This window comes from Megalops cyprinoides, chromosome 9 (assembly GCF_013368585.1).
Source record: "Megalops cyprinoides isolate fMegCyp1 chromosome 9, fMegCyp1.pri, whole genome shotgun sequence".
NCBI lineage: Eukaryota > Metazoa > Chordata > Actinopteri > Elopiformes > Megalopidae > Megalops > Megalops cyprinoides.
In genome coordinates this window covers 7,663,560-7,682,915 of record NC_050591.1, presented here as the reverse complement: position 1 = coordinate 7,682,915, position 19,356 = coordinate 7,663,560, and the positions used below count along the sequence as shown (strand labels likewise).

The 19,356-nt window shown below is 45.8% G+C and overlaps 1 protein-coding gene across 8 annotated transcripts in view; it reads right to left on the bottom strand.

Annotated features, from left to right (window-relative positions):
- The window catches only part of LOC118783270 (protein Aster-B-like), a 91,235-nt gene that overhangs the window by 20,227 nt on the left and 51,652 nt on the right, over nt 1–19,356 (bottom strand). For 7 of the 8 annotated variants that reach the window (XM_036537043.1, XM_036537045.1, XM_036537046.1 and 4 more), the window contains 2 exons: nt 9,859–10,069; nt 3,589–3,609 (listed from right to left, as the gene is read on the bottom strand). In XM_036537043.1, coding sequence (XP_036392936.1) covers nt 3,589–3,609; nt 9,859–10,069 — 232 coding nt within the window. Of the gene's footprint in view, nt 1–3,588; nt 3,610–9,858; nt 10,070–16,410; nt 16,486–19,356 lie in introns of those variants that run through there. The other variant, XM_036537049.1, reaches the window with a different exon arrangement.

Sequence of the window (19,356 nt, the reverse complement as noted above, 5' to 3'; positions counted from 1 at the left end):
AGAGACGGGGCAAACAATTACAGGTTCAAATGGCTTTATTTAAACAGGTTTAATGTCCAGTATTCTTTATAAAGTCACAATGTTACACACTCTGGTTATAGTAGGTGGCGGCATGCACCTTTAACGTTGGTAGTCCGCCACACCAGTGAAAGGAGAAGGAGGAGAAGTTGGTTAGTGAATTTCATGGCGCAGAATAAAAACAAAAGTAAGTTGAAACGTTAGCAAATAAAATTGCTGAATGTTCTGAGAAGGTTGGGTCAAATTGGTCGTTATTACTGTGACTTATACCATGGCTTGGTTAAATACTCATCTCTGATTGGCTGGAGGGTTGTGCATTATTTCCCAGTAAAGGCACAGTAATAGTGTACGGCTATGAAGTAGTTCCAGTGAAAGTGGCCTCATCACCGTTCAAAATTAATACGCAAGCTCATTCAACTTTACTGAAGATCCCATTTACAACCGAACATAACGGCAACAGTGTAATAACATTAGATAACGTTACAGTTAACAGCAGCAACATAGCTAGAGCATCAACAAAGAGACATCGCCAATACACCGTGACATTTGCCACTTAAAATGGAGAATTTCTCAGAAATAACAACCTTTTTGGAAAGAATGGATAAAGAATGGAGAACAGAGGAAGGAAAACACGAGGACAACACAAAAAAATCAAAAACATAGGCAATCGGAGTTTTAAGAGACTGGGGAGTCGAACACTAGGAGAAACATGATTTTGAATCATTAAATGTTGAGTACACAGTCTCAAGTTTTTTGGCCTTAAGAGGAGGGCTACTGGGCACCATATGTCGAAGAGAGGAAACTCTAGAGCCTGGTACTGTCATCGACAGAAACAAATGCTCACCCTTAAAATTCCGGTCATGAAGCAATGGTGACGATCACAGCGAGATCAGAATTCCAAACGTCAAGTCTCCCATGTACCTCGTTTGATCTACCATTTTCAATATCAAATTTTACAATATATGGAACGTTCAATTTAATTTCAATAAATGAGTACAATGTAGCTTATAGTCACCATTTCCATATACGTACGTTTCAGATGAGGGACATGAGTGTAACGTTATCCACTTCACCAGCTAAGCGGACACTGTGTAGCTGGCTATATCAGAAATTTCTAGTTAGTGGGCTAAGTTACTGTAGTTTCCGTAGCCGAAGCCTAGATGTGTAACGTATAGTATTTTTTTTTATGTAGGCTAATATAGTACATTTTAAAATAATTAAATTTTAAAGTTTGGATGTGTCAAGCTAGCTATATGAGTGGACTATATTCTGCGGATGTGCACATATTGTAATATATATTTTTGTTCAAAAATAATAAAATAGTAGCCTAATTTAATATGAGAGCTGAATTATTTCTTTGGTAAGTAGCTGTTAGGAGACAGTTGGCGTTTGATCTGGAGACATGCGATGTGTATTCGAATACAAACACTGGAGACAAGTGATGTGTATTCGAATACAAAGCGATGTCGCTATCCAACCGGAGCCAAAGGGTGCCTCCTGTGAACCCTATGGAGCCAATTAGGTTACAGGGCTCAAGAAATACCCAATTAGAGAGGGAGCCGTTTAGCTATACACAGCTCCACAAAACCAATCAGAAACAGCACCCCCGCTGGTCATCATAACTCATATTTAAATGTGCCTGTTATTAACTGTATAAAAATGAACTAAATGCTATACCTGTCGAACTTCTGCTCAATACTGATGTTCCCACGGCCGGCTGTGCAAATAAACCTCCCTGTGTTTTTCTACGAACACCGACTCTGCTTCTTTGTCGTAACGAAACACATTTTGGTGTTCCGGACTTTTACTAACATAGCCATGGTATAAACAGAATAAACCACTCCTGGCAGTGCAGTTCTATGGAAATAAACCACTTAAGGGTGGTTAACGGCCCCTTGGCTTTGCTGTGCAGCCGCATCACACCAGCCTGTCGTGGTTTACTTCCATAGAACTGCACCGCCAGTCGTGGTTTATTCCTTACTTAGAAAGTGTCTGGTTATAGTTCCATGGTGTGAATAGTGCCAAAGAGCTGTATGTATTAATTGTTATCCAGTGAAATGAGTGATTTAGCAGGGGGGTTCAACACTTTTGCAAGGCACTATATGCATGTCACATTCTCATCAGGGGCTGAGCCCCCCTAAAGGTCTGATCCTGGAATTACCCCTGATTGTAACAACTGTTCTTTATCGTGGTTTGTTTAAAGAGCTAAACCCTGGATTCAATTAATATTTGTCTCATACGTAATTCTGGCTCACAGTTAAATGCAAGTGATACTCTTTTCTGGAGAATTCTGCAACAACCCAAATAAATGGAAAAAAAAGCATCTCTACTGGGAAAAAAATAGTCAAGACGAAGGACCAATGATAATTGAATCCACGTGTAAGTGATCAAAATACGAAAATTCCTCTTAAAGAAACTGGTTGTAGCTTTCCACTCATTAATAAATGGCACTAAGATGAGTCCTGGGTTAAATTTTTCCATTTGGAGTACAGCATTAGCTAAGTGATTAAAATAACGCTGAGCAGGCAGGTGTCTTGATGTGACACTCACTTTGATGTGCCAGACTGCTTACTCACTCCCTGCTCCAGAACCAGTGACTGACGAGTGAGCAGCTAAGAGCCGGGTAGGGTGATGCGTTGTTCAGTGGTAAAGGGAGCTTGGAGAGATAGCATTTCGATGTCCAGCCTCTGACCAACAATCATGGGCTGTAAGGACAAGCAGTCACGGACTGCATGGACTAACAGTCCAAAACTCTATTAAGAGCACTCGTACATTCATACATTTTTGTCTCCTTGAATTAATGTTGAAATGTGCTCTCACTTCTACGTCAGCCTCATAAAGTTTCCGAGATTAGCCAACATGCTATGCAATACCATGAATATACTGTTATTGATTATGCATCTGCTCTATATAAAATGGAGACCTCATACATGTTGAAGGGAACAATGCAAAAAAATGATCAAAGCACTCCCTCTTGTGGCTAAAAATAATATTTTTCATTTATGGGATGACATTTTTGCCATGTTCAAATTGGCAAACTTGACACATAGTATTTTTAGACAGGGTTTATATATATATTTAGCTTCACCACTTTCACAACGCCTAACAATGACCATATGAAAAAATTCACATGTTAAAGGCCTTCCTTAGACATACATTAAAAACAATGGTGTATTTTATGCTACACTTGGGAAGCTACCTATAATCTTATACCCCAACACCTGTTTGTCACCTTGACTCAGGCTCCAGTTACTCCAGAGGAAAGGTGAGTAACAGGTGAATATGGTTATTGAGTAATCCTGTCACATTGCTCAGCTCAAGTTCACCTGAACGTATCTGACTCAGCCACCATGATTTACAGTGCCAGCGCCAGACAGGCAGCACTGACACCTCGATAAAACAAACCCTTCTACGTCCCGTGACACTGTTCCTGTCAGCCATAAGGCTGGCATCCCATTCGTTCAGCTCATGCACCCTGCAAAGACTGGGCTCCCATTTCACTTACAAACACAGACTACAATCACAGGCTACATACAGGACACATATAGAAGGAAATAATGGGTGACTTACGTTGTACCAGCTCTGGCTTTTCTGTGGAACAGGAAACAACGGCGTGGGAGACAAAAGAAAGAAAAACAGGTTGTTAGTTACAAAGCCAGTCCTGCTGCTCTCCTTGCTCAATAAACAACACAATGTTACCAATGGAGAGGGACAAATGGGCAATATTTAAAGCAAATGTGACTGTAATGTTTTTGAATACAGGATGTGGGATATGTAGTGTCCAATGACAAATAAACCACTTTTAACAGCTACGGCTAAACATAAATGCTTCAAAGATTCATGTGGGGACTGTTAATGAACATTCGTTTAAAATTTTATAAGTATCACGGACTTTAGAGTCAGTGAAAACATACCTTTTAGAATATTTAATATGTTACTTGTTTATTTTGTGTATATTGTTAGGAGCACTCAGTCAATGAAGCCCTGTGGTATGTGAGCTGCTTGTGGCATTGAGTGAGGAAGACCGCTGTTTTGCTTAGCTGTCACTCATGAGGACTGCAGTGGAGATAAAGCTCCTGCAGACAGAAGGACATGGATATGCTTGTGTCTCCCCCCCAGTGCTGATGGGACTGCACTGAGACAGGGGGAAAATGCTCTCTGTGGCTGTATATGTAGCAGTGATCAATTAATGCTTTCGGTTTGTGTATACACTGAATCTAGTGTTTCATTCTTTGTTTTTGTATGTTACATCCAAGATTGCGATTTGCTCAGTTTTTTCACCAGCACTTTCAAAATTGTTTATTGCTTATGTGTGGGTTTCCTGAACACAAAAATGCTTTTTTAAAAGCAACATTTTTAAGCCCCCTCCCACCCCTTCCTCCCACTCTAGTATTACTGTATGCAGCATTTTTTAATCCTTTGAATCAAACTTATTAAAACAACCTCGCTAAGTATGCATACCCACACAGGGCATTTTTGAATCTACACAGGCAAGAGAAAACATATTTCAGTAACCACAATGCATCTTAAATACGAGGCAAGACAACTTTTAAATCTGTGCAGAATTCTGCACACTTAACAGTGAGTTCCTTCTTGTTGGTCAGAAGAGGGCAGTATTGCTATTGGCTATATGACTAAAGGCAGCTGTAGTACCAATGCAATTTCATAAAAAAATGTGTGAAGATAGGAATCGTTCATATTTGTCGCAGTTTTTGTACATCAGGCATCTGAAGTTGACAGGATGCACAGCACTGAACATTTTAGTACATGTGTTATGAACCTGCCCATGCTAGTAATATAATAAATAACAATTTTTAAAATATATTTATTTATTTTATTTATTTAAATATTTTTAAATATTTATTACGCTAATATTGACAACTATTTCCCACCCTTGAGTAGCTCTGAAGTGCATACTGTCTGTCAGTTGCGTGCAGAATCTTAAGGAATGTTTATGTGCCGATGGTTAACCCGAACTTAAGGAGGGGAATGAAACACATTTGAGTTATGCCTTATGCCAAGTACACGGACAACTTATCTGCACTTTTAACACGGACAACTTCTCAGACCTTTCAAACCAGGACATAAAATTTGAAACAAGCAAAGTAAAAGGGACTGTTTTTACAAAGCTTCCATGGAAATGACAAAATGGGTGAGAATATCACATTACACAAAGGCACTCTGAGAGATGGCACTCCAGTAAAATCATAACACACTGTGACCACTGTTATTTGCAGCTATGACTGATGTGAATTATAAGTGACAATTAGTTTAGTCTAGCAAGCGATTCTTCAATGAAATTTTAATTGTTATGTACTGTAATAGCATCCTTCCATACTGTAATCTGTGATGACAGATAGTATCTGTATGGATCACTTATAATGTCACATCATAGACACTTAAGAAGAAATGCTTAACCACGGAGAGGCACAGCACAAGATATCAAGAGGTCGGGGGGTGGGGTCTGAGGTAGAAACACTCAGAGAAGTATCTGGGGATGAGAAGGCAGGTTTTGGTGTTCACCACACAGCGGTAAAAGGTCCGGGTGGGTTACGGTTTAGGTGGCCAGGATAAATTTATCAAAAAGCTTACTCTTATGAGGCTTAGTCTGTCATACTGGAAAGAAAATGAAAAGAATAAAATAAGCATGTGAACACGTCTGAGTGTCTGGCAAGCATGAAAAGCATGAGCTTTCAACCTCAAACAAACAGTCTGATTTCGGAGGGTGGCCTCTACTGCTTTCAGAGGGTACCGAACACAAACGACATCCACTTTTCTCTCATGGTATCTGCTGTCAGGTAAGCCTGAGAACACCTTCTGAATTTAATCAGAGATTGTTGTACTGTCATCCTGGTTAGAGACTCTCACACCAAAGTCATGCAGAGTCCCACAGAGCAATGGGCACACTGAAGGAGACCTCAGAGCTGGGACAGGTGGTTCAATATGTATGGTACTGTCCCCTTTGTTCTAAGAGGCTCTGTCTCCTCTTGCCTGGATGTCACCCAGCCTGCATTAGAGCAACTCTCACATGGGGCAGGGACGGAGCGATTGAGCAGTTCTCGGTCAGAGCACTGGATGAGGGCCGACCCGTGGAATGGGTCGCGTGCCACAGCACTACATGAGCCTGTTATGCAGCTTTTGCTTTCCCTTTGCTCCACTACTTCACAGCGAACTCACAACAACAACGCCACTGTGGATCCTGCTAAAGGAGCCTCAGCATCTGATACATGACACGGCCTTGTTTCTAGGGGCTTGAACATCACCAGCTCAACTCCTGTTCATCTTCTGGGAATGTATAAAAAAATCCATCCACAAAAAAGATGGTTTGCGCAGGACAGGAGCTTCTTGAATACAGCAAGATTATGTTTCCCATGTTTTTAGTAAGAAGAAGGGGGAGCACAGCAAAGTGGCAAAGCAAAGAGGGAGGGGGCGTATTACAGGAGGTGGGGATTGTGAGACACATAAGGATACAGCGAATTTGTAGTGTTTTTGCCTGGGTTGAGTGGGGAGAGGTTGTCAGGGGAGGGGGTGGTAGAGGGGCAGGGTTGTGGGCAGAGAATGGTCAACCCAGCAGTTCACAGGACAGGCAGGGGTGGGGGGGTGGGGGGGGCAGTAAAAACAGAAAAGAGCAATGCTTACTTTGGAAAGTCGCTTGTGAGACTAGCATGCACAAGAAAAAAAAAAGAACAAAAGAATCAGAAAACAGAATAGTGCTGATGGCCCAAGCACCAGAGCCAGAGCAGTGCAATCAGCTGGATGTCACTGACAGCTAACAGACACACCCCAGCGCCAAGGAAAGAGGGAAGAGGAGCGTTCTGTGTCGCCGAAAGAAGAGCAGCAGCAGTAAAATGGTGATGAAACAGCAGGCACGGTACAACAGTGCTATGAGGGAAGAGGTCACGGGGACATCGATGTGGTGTGACTGTGCCATCAGCAAAGGAGATCCTCAGACAGCGGGAAACTGGAAATCTAACCCAGAGGTTTGAGGTTCGAATTCTGTCCGAGGAGATGCTGTTATGTGTATGTAGCAAAGTGCCTAATTTAATTCCTTCAGCAAATGGATACCTGGTCAAAAGGAAGTGACATTTTCTTTTGTTTGTTATGTGTATTTTTCCCCCTTTTTTCACACCTCTTTCATTAATAATACATTTAACCTCATCACCAATGCCGTGACAACCGCTGAACCCACTGAGGTGTGCAGGACAAAGCACATGCAGTCCTTCCAAATCCATACACATCCACCAGAACTATTTTCCCACCATGCACCAGGAGGCAAATACTGCTGGAGAACAGGCGCATCCTCCTGACACTATCTGAGAAACTCACAGGCACCCAAGACTGGAGTGACGAGGGGACCCTGACCTACCCTTAACCCCAGCAGAAAGAAGACAATTTGATGTGGGCTCCTGGTCATTGTCGGCAAATTACATTACATTATTGGCATTTAGCAGACGCTTATCCAGAGTGACTTACATAGGTTACAATTTTTTACATTTACTGAGGCATTTCTGAGTTAAATACCTTGCCCAAGGGTACAACAGCAGAGCCCCAGTAGGGAATCAAACTAACAACCTTTCGGTTATGAGTCCTGCTCCTTACCACTATGCTACACTGCCGCCCCAAATGGGCTGATTTCAAACCTCAGCCTTTTACTGTCTGTGACATTATTTTTCAAGCATGTGCTAACTGACAAGGTGCCGCGCAAGGCCAGAGAATGACCACTGTGTCTCACTTGTCTTCCTTTCCCAGTCTTACAGATGCTGAGAGATTGGGAAAGCTCAGTCACTTCCTCCTGACCTTCGGGGCCTTCAGCATTTCCCAGGAGGCTGGGTGACAGGACAGTACTTGTATAGGAGGCACTGTTATGGATCGAGGGCATTGCGACTGGACCTTTTCACGCTTCTCTCGGTTCCCTTTTTGTGGGAGCCCCTGGAGAACAGTGTTCTCAGTGCCCACGGGTTGAGCTTCCAGAATTGGGTTTCCAGAATCATGACGCCTTGCCACTGCAGCTGAGGGAGGCGACAGTTTGGCAGAATGGTCACCATATCACCTGACATCAGCCCAATGCTATCAACTTCAACTGACATCGCTACTCAATCTGACTCTGTGGGTCCAACCCAATGATGAGGACCTGCGTTGTAGTAAAGAGCAGTGCAAAGCGTCTAGGAACAAGTCTGCGACAGCCATGCCACGTTAACACCAGGAAATATGACAGGGCGTTCCCGTGATGACAAAAGTACGGTGTCCATTTTGGGAAACCCAGAACCGATTGTCAAATGGCGTCAAATGTCTTGTGGCTGCCTCCCCCAATCTAGTCCCACACATCAATAAATCCCCCCTTCTACCATCTGAGCCAAGTGTTTGCTACGCCCCTCCAAGAGCCAATCAGCACACATCAGCTTGATTAGTCCTCTAAAAGTGGGACTGAGGGAGCGAGGCTGTCATTTCTGCAGGAGTGACTGACCGCTTGATTGAGTGGCCCATTGATTGAGTGGCCTCTGCTTTACCTTTGACCCCAGGAAGTAGGTTGGCTGTCGATACGTAAAACCAAGCACCACTTGCTTGATTAAGAGTAAACGCTGGGCCCTGTCACAAGCATTCAATCACAATGACTGCCGCACACTGACATTCATGGGCAATATGCTGACGTAAGACCCTCACAGGGTTTCATAAAAACAAGTGTCCCCTAAAGGGATGAAAGGGTGCACTTTAACCAAGCCCTACACAAAAGGCCATGCTTGGAGCCGAGGGGCTGCTTACTGGCTCCTGAAGCCATTTACACTTGTCCTTGAAAAGACCTCCTCTTCACTTCACAAACACACATCTGCTTCTATACCTGGCTATATATTCAGCACGCCGCTCTGTGTTGCCAACACCCACCAACAGACACAGTAAGACTATGAGTATATTCTCCATTCTCTATCGCTGTCTACACAGATTATAGACTCACAAGCATTGCGCATTTTGTACATGGATCTAATTTGCTGTGAAGGCATGGAGGCCATCAATACAAAAAGAAAAATGTGAAAATGTACTGTGCATGTTGTAATTTCTACCCATTAAGATGCATCAGTCGATGTGTACCTAGGGTTATATCCAAACCCGCATGCAAACAGCCAGCTTACAATGTGGCACTTAGGTTAGCACTGACTACATTATGAGTAATAGATTGCATCACTCTGACACAGTGACGCCGGCCTTTCCACAGGCTGAGTTTTAACTTGTGTGTGGGTGCACACAGTGAGAGCAGTGCTATGTGATGGTGGTGATGGATCAAGGCGGCCTGGGGACTGTATATGCTGGAAGGTGCAGGCAGTGCGCCCCGCTGAGGTGCAGGTTCGAGGCCACCTCTCTAAAGCTGCTGTGGCTGTGTAGTGGGTTTTGTGCTGTGGGTTCGTACTGTCAGGTTAGGACTCTGAGATCACCCTGTGAGGAATGGTGCTGTGATGGTGTACTGTGTTTATGTCAGCAAAGTGGATCTGTTACATCACTACAGCGACAGATAGATGTTAGCACCAGAAATTTGGCTCCTGCATTCCTTCCATCCTCCATATTTACTTTTATGAGGAAGCCTGACAACATGTTCTAGCAGCATCTCCATTTTACACCAGCAAAATATGTTCTGGTTTAGACCATCCCCCCGACTGTTCATAATAAGCCAGCAAATCAGGGCTTCAACAAGGGTGGAAACAGAAGTTTCAGTGTGGAGCACAGACAGCTATGAGGTTAACATGTAGGATATCTGTTACTTCTGCAACTCAGGTGTGTTGAGGGTGGGGCTATTCAGATTACTTCAGTACTGTGGGGTGTTCCTGGGGGCGGGGTGTGGGCAGGGCTCACCTTGGAGTTCTTGCCTCCGCTGCGGGCAGACTGCACAGAGTAGGTGCGCTGGACAACCTGCTCAGGGGTGGACGGGGACTTGTCCGAGGAGTGGTCTGAGCCCTTCTCCACCATGGTCTCGCCCTCCAAGTTCTGGGGCGTGGGCGAGCGCGAGCGTTTGCGAAGGATGGGCGAGCAAGCTGGCGTGCTCCGGTTCGAGTTACTGGCAGTGCTGGGGAGACAGAGAGGCGGGGGAAAGGGGGCGGGGGCACACGATTAACACAACCTACAGACTTTCATCATTCACAGTATCACAATTCAAAATTCACCATATTAAATTCACTGCAGAAACACAGGTCCTTGTGTTAACCTAATACCCACACACAACCAGGAGTAACACGCATGTAAACATGTTATCTAAGTTAGTTGGCTCTGTAAACAAATCCAGTGTGAGCCAGTTCCTCAGGCTTCCATACTAAAGACGCTGTAATGAAGTGAGCGCAGTTCTCCGGGAGTTTGTTTACATCCTCGGAGCTGGTCAGCACGTTACGTCACATATGCTAAGTCAGCTAATGAGCTTGATGCCTTATCCCCAACAAGGAACAACAACGACAAAACATCTGAGAGCTTCGTAATCTGGTAAATAACGCACCCCACCCAATGAAAACAAAAGAATTTCCGGGGTGGCCAATGAAGTGGCCACCTGAGGTATTGAGCATTGCGCAAAAAACTCCACATTTGTCAACTGTGCAAAAACAAAGGCCTGCTATTCATGGCTTTGAAACTTTGAAACTTTTTTCAAAGACACAAAGGGCTGAAATGAGAGAAGGAAGGGCTACAGGTTGTGTGTTTATCATGGTGTGGTCTATATGTGGATTTGTGTGCTTCATTTTAAAGGAATCCTTTTTATTTTTAGGGTCTGGTGTTGACAAGCAGTGCCTGGATGACGTGAAACTAATGTGAGCTTTAAGGGTCATCATCTACAGCTGACAAACCCCAAAACATCAGGAGCACACAGCCCATTTCAGCATACACACACAGCTTTAAAAGACCAGAGATTAGTGTGTACAATCCCCATCATGCCAATATATGTAATGCGCTATCTGGTCGGATAGAATTTGTTATGTAATTTATTCAATACCATTACAAGAGATGCGAAAGCCTTGCATTGCATTATTTGTTTGCTGTGCACAAAAGGCCTTTGCCTTGAACAAAAGGCTAGTCACGTTGGCTGCAGATTACAACTTAGTTGTTCCTAATGATCCTCAACCCGCGCTCCTCCACGCGTGATCTGAACCCACGACCCTCTGGATGCTCGTCAAATGCCACGATCGCAACAAGCGGCGGAAAACAGCCTGGCTTCCCGAGTCTGTTTGTCGTGTTTCTCTGTGCTCTGAATAGCTATCAGGATTAGTTCACTGCCAGTCACATGGGCCCTCAACAATAGCGCGTGCCCAGAGGGGGACGCGAACTTGCAAACAGCTTTGTTGCAACGAGCAGACGGCACATTTTTTGGAATCGGGCCTGCCAACATTCGCCATGTCCACACTGCTCGCTGTGTTTCTGTCAGCAGTGTTGGGCCGAACGGGCCCCATGTTCACAGGGATGAACACACCGTCTGGTTGATCTGGAGTCTGAAACGCTCTCTGAGTCTATGGATTGGGTGCTTGCCCGCTAAAACCATCTTTCTTTAGTCACTTTATCACTGGCCCCTCATTCAATAACCTCGCTGAAGCCTCTGCTGACACTGCATGCTGTTCCAGCTCAATAGATAGAACAGACAAACAAGAGGAGAGAGCGAGAGTAAGGGAACGAGAGAGAGAGAGAGAGAGAGAGAGAGAGAGAGAGAGAGAGGGAAAGAGAGCAAGGGGAAAAAGTGAGCGACAGAAAGACAGAAGAAGGAGAGAAAGAGAAGAGGGAAAGAGAGGGAGAGGGGAGAAAATGTGAGAGAAAGAGGGAGAGCAAGGAAAGGGAGAGGGATAGAGAGTGCAAAGGAAAGAGAAACAGAGGGAGAGAGATGCATAGGAGATCTGCAGAGGGAGCAGCTGTCGCGCTGCAGGGAATGATCCCTCTCTCCTCCTCTCCCTCCCTCTGTCACCCACTCCCACACAGTGCCTCCTGCAGAGTCCTGCCCTCACCTCTCCCTCCCTGCCTCTCTCCGTGACACCCCCCTCTCCTCCCTAGGCCGGCGCTAACGGATGTTAGTATCTGAATTCAATTATTACTGCAAATATACAGGCCCAGAGAGAGCCTGGCTTTAAAAATAAATACAGTAATACACAACAGCAGAGGCAGCACAAGAGAGGTGCTTTCAGCGCACATTAAACACAAGGATTATTCAGAGGGGCTGTGAATCCACCGTGTGCGTTTACACTCTCTAGCACTGGCCACTCAGCCAGTCAGTCATTGAATGAGTCACCTCCCATCATGCTGACCGTCTCCAGCCGCTCTTTGTCCCGCCATCCTCAGCAGAGGCACCTGAGGGACTTTCTGGAAGGCGGAAGCCACCCGTTTCTCGCTCACCGACTCCATCCTTCTCACTTACGGCGCCCGGCCGGGGAACAAAGGCGATAAACGATCCCCGCGGCTCAGTGACCAACAGACCCCGTTACTTTAGAGGGTGTTGTGTAACGGGGTGATGTCACGGCCAGCCAATCGCATCGCTCCACCCGAGGGGTAATTACGCTGGCCTGCTATTTCAGCTGGTCTGTAAACGAGGGCCGGTCTGAATCGCAGGGATTGGCGGTGGGTGGGGCAGCCCGGGGGCGGGGGAGTGCTGTCGTCTGGCGGGCCACAGGGCTGATCCCCGTCTAACAGTCTGAGCTCTGACTGAGGGGGCGGCACAGGTGCGCTAATACTCCCGCTTACACTGTTCCGGCGGAAAACACCCCCCCCCCCCTGCCAAAAGCAACAGAGCCAGGACAATGACAAATGTTGCACTTCAATTACTGAGAGTGTGGGGATGACAGCTGCAAACAGCATCTTCATTGTCACCACAGCTGCTGACAATTAGAGCTCAAAGGGACTGACACATTGTGTGTGTGTTTGTATGAATGCTTGTGCAAGTTTCTATGGGCACTGGCATATGTTTTTGGTACACACGTGTGTCTGTGTGTGTGAGAGTGAGATAGAGCTGTAGTTCGAATGTGTGTTTATGTGTGGGTGCAAACATGAATTCCTTGAACTGGGCATGGTGCTGGACACACTACACTACAGACACTATGGTATAATACTGCCTTGGGCTCCTGCAGTCGGTTTTCAGAACGGACAGAGCAAATTGGTATCCCTGCTGCCTGCTACCCTCTGTCTGTCTTGATACACATACAGAGACACAGAAACATACAGGCGCACACACACACATATAAACACAGACAGACAGACAGACACACACACACACACACACAGCCTTCTCTTGTGCCAGCCTGCTCTCTGGCTGCATCAGGTTTCATGTCACATACTGTTTCTGCCACTAATGGCCTCATCTGGCCATCACTACACTGCACTGCACAGCAAGTCCACTAATAACGGCACTCCAAGTTTCTGTGCCCAAAATATACAATGGATCTGCCCATTACTATCCATTTAAACTGATACATTTTCAGCTCATTAATGTGGTTACACTGCTAACATACATGTCCACATGCGCAGCAGCACCCTAGAGCATCACAGCCACAAACATGGGGGTCTGTGTTTGAGAACATAATGACGGGAGGCAGAAATCAGATAAAAGCACTCCGTATACACATGCAGAGAAAAGGAAATAATGATCCATCCTAACGAGTTCAAACTGCACTTCTGCATGTAAAATGGCCGACCGTTTGCCAACATAAACGCAGCAAGCCTACATTTCCGAACAGTGGCGGGGGCATTTCCAAATGAATCATTGACCTGAAAGAGGCTTAGCGGCTGACAATGGGCGGCTCCGCAACATCTGGAGCAGGGGGCATTAGCCCAGCACTTTAATATCAGTGATTAACAATCTCTATTGATAGCCAGACTTGGCCTTAGAAAAGGCAGGGGAATTTCTGGCCAATATGCCATCCTCTGAGCTCCTCATTCCGTCTGTAGTGCACACAAAGACGGCCAAGAAGATAAAGTGGCAGGAACTTCATGGGCCAGTGGATGTATCAAACAGCTGTGACATCCCTATTCCCTCTCCCTCTCTCTCCATCTCTCTCTCTCCCCCTGTTTCCCTCTCTCAGTATATATATACATACACACATATATATCTTCTCTATATGGCAACAGCTTCAGCATGGGTACTGATAGCACCCTTTTCATCTCTCGTACATTCCATAATTCTCACATATCAGAATAATTCTGATCTCTGCAACTCTGCAAAGCAACTGCAGGTCATTAACTGGTGGTATAAAATTTGAAGAATTAATAGCTGACAATGACTAAAAAAAAAACACACCGTGTGGCAGTGCATCAGTGAAACTAAGTCTCCATGGCAACGTGCGATCCAAAAACACTGCAATCTCTATTTTCACCGCTCTTCAAACGAGAGGAATCACACTGCGTCTCAGAGTTAAATTCAGAACTAATAATAGCCCAAATGCATGGACATGACACAATAAAGCCCTCTAACTGCAATGAGCCAGCGGGCTGGGAGGGGCACTTTGGGGGCGAGTAAATAAGCGCTCCTTAACTTCCTGCGATCCTGCACACCAGCTCTCCCGGCACAGGGCTGGCTAAAATCTGGACCCCTGTGGAGCTCACAGGTGAGCTGGACTGAGTCCTCACTGAAACCTGTGTAGACAGGACGCCCCCCCCCAGCACTGGGTTCACCTGCACCTGCACTACTCGCCCCTGGCGCTCCAGACAGTCCTGCACCATTACGCTAGACTGCCACTGTGGTGGCTTATTGGGAGCACGCTCAACTGCAGTACTGTATGTGCCTGTACCACTGGCTGGGAGCTGGTGTGCCATATGCACTCAGAGATGACAGCAGCCTACACGCACAGAGCACCACTGCTTTCTCCGTCCTCTGCCGCTCTCCTGCAACCCCCAAAAATACCTTCAAATTTTAAAATTTAACAATCCAACTGTTGTGCATTCCTATAGTACACATAGTGTTTCTCAGTCACACTGGGAACAACGAGTACTTGAAGGGAACAACAAGTACTTCCGTCAGTATAATCATCATGGACATGTATAATACATAAATCTCTGCAGCCAGTGTTGAGGATGATTTAAATGTTTATTGGCTAGCAGCATTAATAGTTAACTCATCAGAAGCACTCATTACCACCAGCCCTGTCAATATATGACAGGAGTGATACACATTGTGAGATCTGAACACCACTATCATCAGAGAACAGTGTGTGAAATTCATATCATCTGGAAGAATGTTACTACCCTCTACTGAGGAAAAAACAGGTAATCAGGTGTTCTTTACATCGGCCCCTAACTTCCTACACATGTTCCTACACATATCCCTCACGCCAAACATGCTGGCACTGCTGCTCGCTGAGGGACCCGGGGGATTTTAACAACCCACACACACACACACACGCCGCGTGGACCACAAGATTCCGCAGATGGCAAGAGCCGCTTAGGTCACTGACGACGTGAGAACAAGCTGCAACGTGATACATGTGTGGTACTACAGGCCACCTCCCGCTACCTCCCGCCACACCCCGTCACACTCTGTCACCCCGAAACAAACCCGACATTCGCTCTGCTTCGCCGCGCTCGGACACCGGTCACGTCTGTGCGCCTGAGTTCCAGGAAGGGAACGCTCCGCTCTGCAAGGCGGGCCACTGATGGCTCTTCAGACTTCGAGCTCCGCTGCTGTGTCGGCGATGTTCCCGCTTGGTGTAAACCCGCAGTATGCCTCCCGCCACGCGATGCCCGCTCTGGAGGGGAGTTTGGCAGGTGAGCGCGTCTCACCTGGACCGAGGGAGGAGGTATGCACAACGCAAGCTCAAACATCCTGCTCGTGTTGAAACAGCGGCGTGCCATGAGGTCCCTGGAGACTTTATCTCTGTGCACACGCGCGCACATACACACGCTCTCACTCCACACGTACACACACACTCTCACTCTACACGTACACACCCTCTCACTCCACACGTACACACACGCTCTCACTCCACACGTACACACACGCTCTCACTCTCTGGCTTTGTGGATGGGCAGGAGGCCTGCCTTACCACAGCAGCGAACATCGCCGTTTGGGGGGGTGGGGGGTGTTTTCAATAGGTTGTGCGCCCCGACTCCCACAGTCACCCTCTCGCCCCCTTTGGCAGACGACTTCCCCCTCTGCCAGTGCTGTGACGCATTCCCAATTCAACAGTTTTCTCACAAAAACGCACCCCTCACCTTCCACCTTCCCTCGCTGTGCTCGCTGCGCTCTCGCTCTTACGACTGAGAGACGGGGAAACTGAAAACACACGCAATGTTTTTCTCAGGGAGCTACCCCTCCTGCGTAGCACCTGCTGGAGGGAGGAAATCGAGAGCTCCAGCCCCCTCTCTGAGGGCAGCAGTGGTGCTACGCTGGCGTGGAGAGGCTGCCTGATCAGCGCGCGGACGGGGTGTCTGCATGCAGCCATCGGAGAGGACACTAACCTGGCAGCCATGTAGGAGTGCACGGATGCAATCGCTCCCTGTCGCACGGCTTCATTCACTCAGCAAGCGCAGAATGGGGGGGGGGAGAGGGAAGAGGTGGAGGAGGAGGAAGGAGACGGTGTTGAGGAGCATCCCGGGCGGTGTGCGGCGACAGGCGGGCCGGCGCTGGGCTCAGTGGGCCGCGGTCGCCGGGAGAAGCGGGCGCTCGGCCGTGGCTACGGCGCTGGAAGCTGCTTCCATCATGGCTTCCCCTTGTCTGTGGAAGGCTTCTCCTCGCCTCGGCTTACTCCTCTCTGCGCGCGTCCCCCCCCCCCTCCCGCCGCCGCGCGCTTCGCTGCCGTTTGATCAGGCTGTGTCCGAGCGATACTCGCCCTCTTCTCTCTCGCTCGCTCGCGCTCTCCCTCTCACACTCACACCCTCTTTCTCATCTGCTCCCGTTCTCTCGCGCTCAAACACTGATACTCAGAGAGAGACAGAGCGATTGAGAGCAGAGGAGAGAGAGGCAGAGAGAGAGAGAGATAGAAAGAGCTACCAGCCACTTTGCATAATAGCCTCTGCTTGGCGCGGTGAGCTTGCCAGCTTCTCAATTATTCATGCTTTTCATGAATGGAGCAGCTGACATCACTGCCTTCTAGGTCATTTTATATTCCCTCCCAAAATCTAACTGGCCATCCACATGTGCTATACGCCTCCTCACACTCGCACACGCTAATGAATGCCTAGCACATGCACGCCGCCTCAGACACACAAACAGCCACACTCTTTTGTGTCAACCCTGTGAATTTATATCCAGTCACAGAAGGCACGCATTCCCAGATCTCATTCAGCGGTGAATGACTATGTTTTTGCCGCACCTACACTCAGCTGTTGATCACAAGTAAAAGACGTGTGGTCTTTGAGATGAGTTTCATCTATTAGCAAAGCTTGGGAATTTCACTGGCACAGCTAATTTTTTTTTTGGGGGGGGGGGGCTTAGTCGCTCAGTTTGAACAGCGATTACAGAGGAAAAACAAACACATTCCTTCTGTTGAGCGGATGGATACGTCTCAATGTTCAGAGCGGTGCTCTGGCCCTCTGGCTCTGCCTCCCAGAACATGCTTAGGTGGCTGAATTCTAGTACGACACACTTTTTAAAAAGCTTGTGGTTTCAGAGGTTTCGAACTGGCAGCAGAACTTAGTGATAGAACATCCTGAGACATCCTGTGCATTTCATAGGGCTGGGCGATTAATCAATTTTATTTTCAATTACGATTTTGGCTTCCAAAGATTATGAAAACAAGACAATCGAGATAAAATGATTATTGTGCCGCATTATTTATGGAAATGTATTTATTCATCTCATTTTTTACATTTATTCTTTATTTGTTTTTCAGTTGAGTTATATTTAAAGTTCAAGAAAATACACTGTTAACCCTTTCGCACATAACTTATTTTTATGCTATGTAGCGCGGGTGTTACGTTACATGGCTCGTTATGTTTTCATAAGCGTTTCATATGTTATTTCATAAGCTTCTCATAGTTTTCAGTTAACATTTGCTATATTTTTTAATATATATATATATATATATATAATTGCTGTTTCCTCAAAGCTAAAATTAGCTAGAATTTTTCCAAATTAGTGTTCTAATCGCACCGTTTTTAGCATATGTGCTAAACGGCTAATCACACCGGTGTGACCGTACCTGCGAAAGGGTTAAAAAGACAAATTTTTTTTTTTTTTTTTAAAGTTCAATGACATGATATTTCCAAAGTCAATGAGTAATCATGTCAAATAATCGTGATCTCAATATAGACCAAAATAATCGTGATTATGATTTTTGCCATAATCAAGCAGCCCTAGCATTCCACTGGAATTTACATTTTAAGGCACTTGCCATGGAATTACTGCCATACTCCTATACTGCAGAATTTAGAGCTCAATTGCATTAACCAAAAGGACTGTAGATGGCAGCTTTGAGAGGCAAATTAACGGATAGTCAGATGAATGACATGAGGCCAGTCTTGCAGAGATTAGGTTTATTCCCCAGGAGTCAAAGTTACCCACGCAAACAGCCCCCAAACTAAGGCTACCTAGACTCAGATGAGCACTCACATAAATATCCAGGTGTAATTAGGCCAAAACTCGACAGTTGTTGATTGCACTTAGACAGACTGGCATGACAGTGAACTACAAGAATTGATATACTGATGACCCTTTGTTCAAAGACAGTTCCTGTGGACCATTTGGTCTGGTCCACAATCATACGGTGACAGCTCTTTGTTCTAAGACAGTTCTCATGGACAATGTGGTGTGATTCTGCATTGACATGGTGATGGCTCTGCTCTAGGACAGCTCCTGTGAGCAACTGGGTGTGATCAGGACAGATCGTCTAGCCCTGATTAAATTTGGCATGATTTAGGTGAGTAGATGAATGTGCAATAGAATGTAAATCCTAACAGATATTACATTATTTTGGGTATGTTTTGAGATTAATAAAAAGTATATATATGAATACATTAAAGCATTCTCCTAAGTTACACTGATAATAAAAAATGAAAAACATCTTAAGAAAATCTTATGAAATAATTATGCTGCATGTTACTGTTTATTAGTTATTAAGTGAAAATATGTATATAATGTGAGACCAATTACGCTTGAGGTAAATATATTTGAATGGACCGGAAAAAACACAAAATATAACCACAAAATGTGTCCGTAAACACACTCACCCAATATTTGCAGAAATTCCACCAGTTATTAGTTATTCCACAACTGAATGCAGGAAACAGTCAGATTTTTAGGTTTCCTGAGGATCGCCTCATCGAAATAATTGGAGCTGTGTCAGAGGTTGTAAACTGGACTTTAGAGGCAAAACACGCGTTATCTAAAAATAACTAGGGACAAAGCCCTCAAATACATAAATAAGTCCTTGCAGAGCCAATTATGGAGGTGTTCATAGTCCAGAT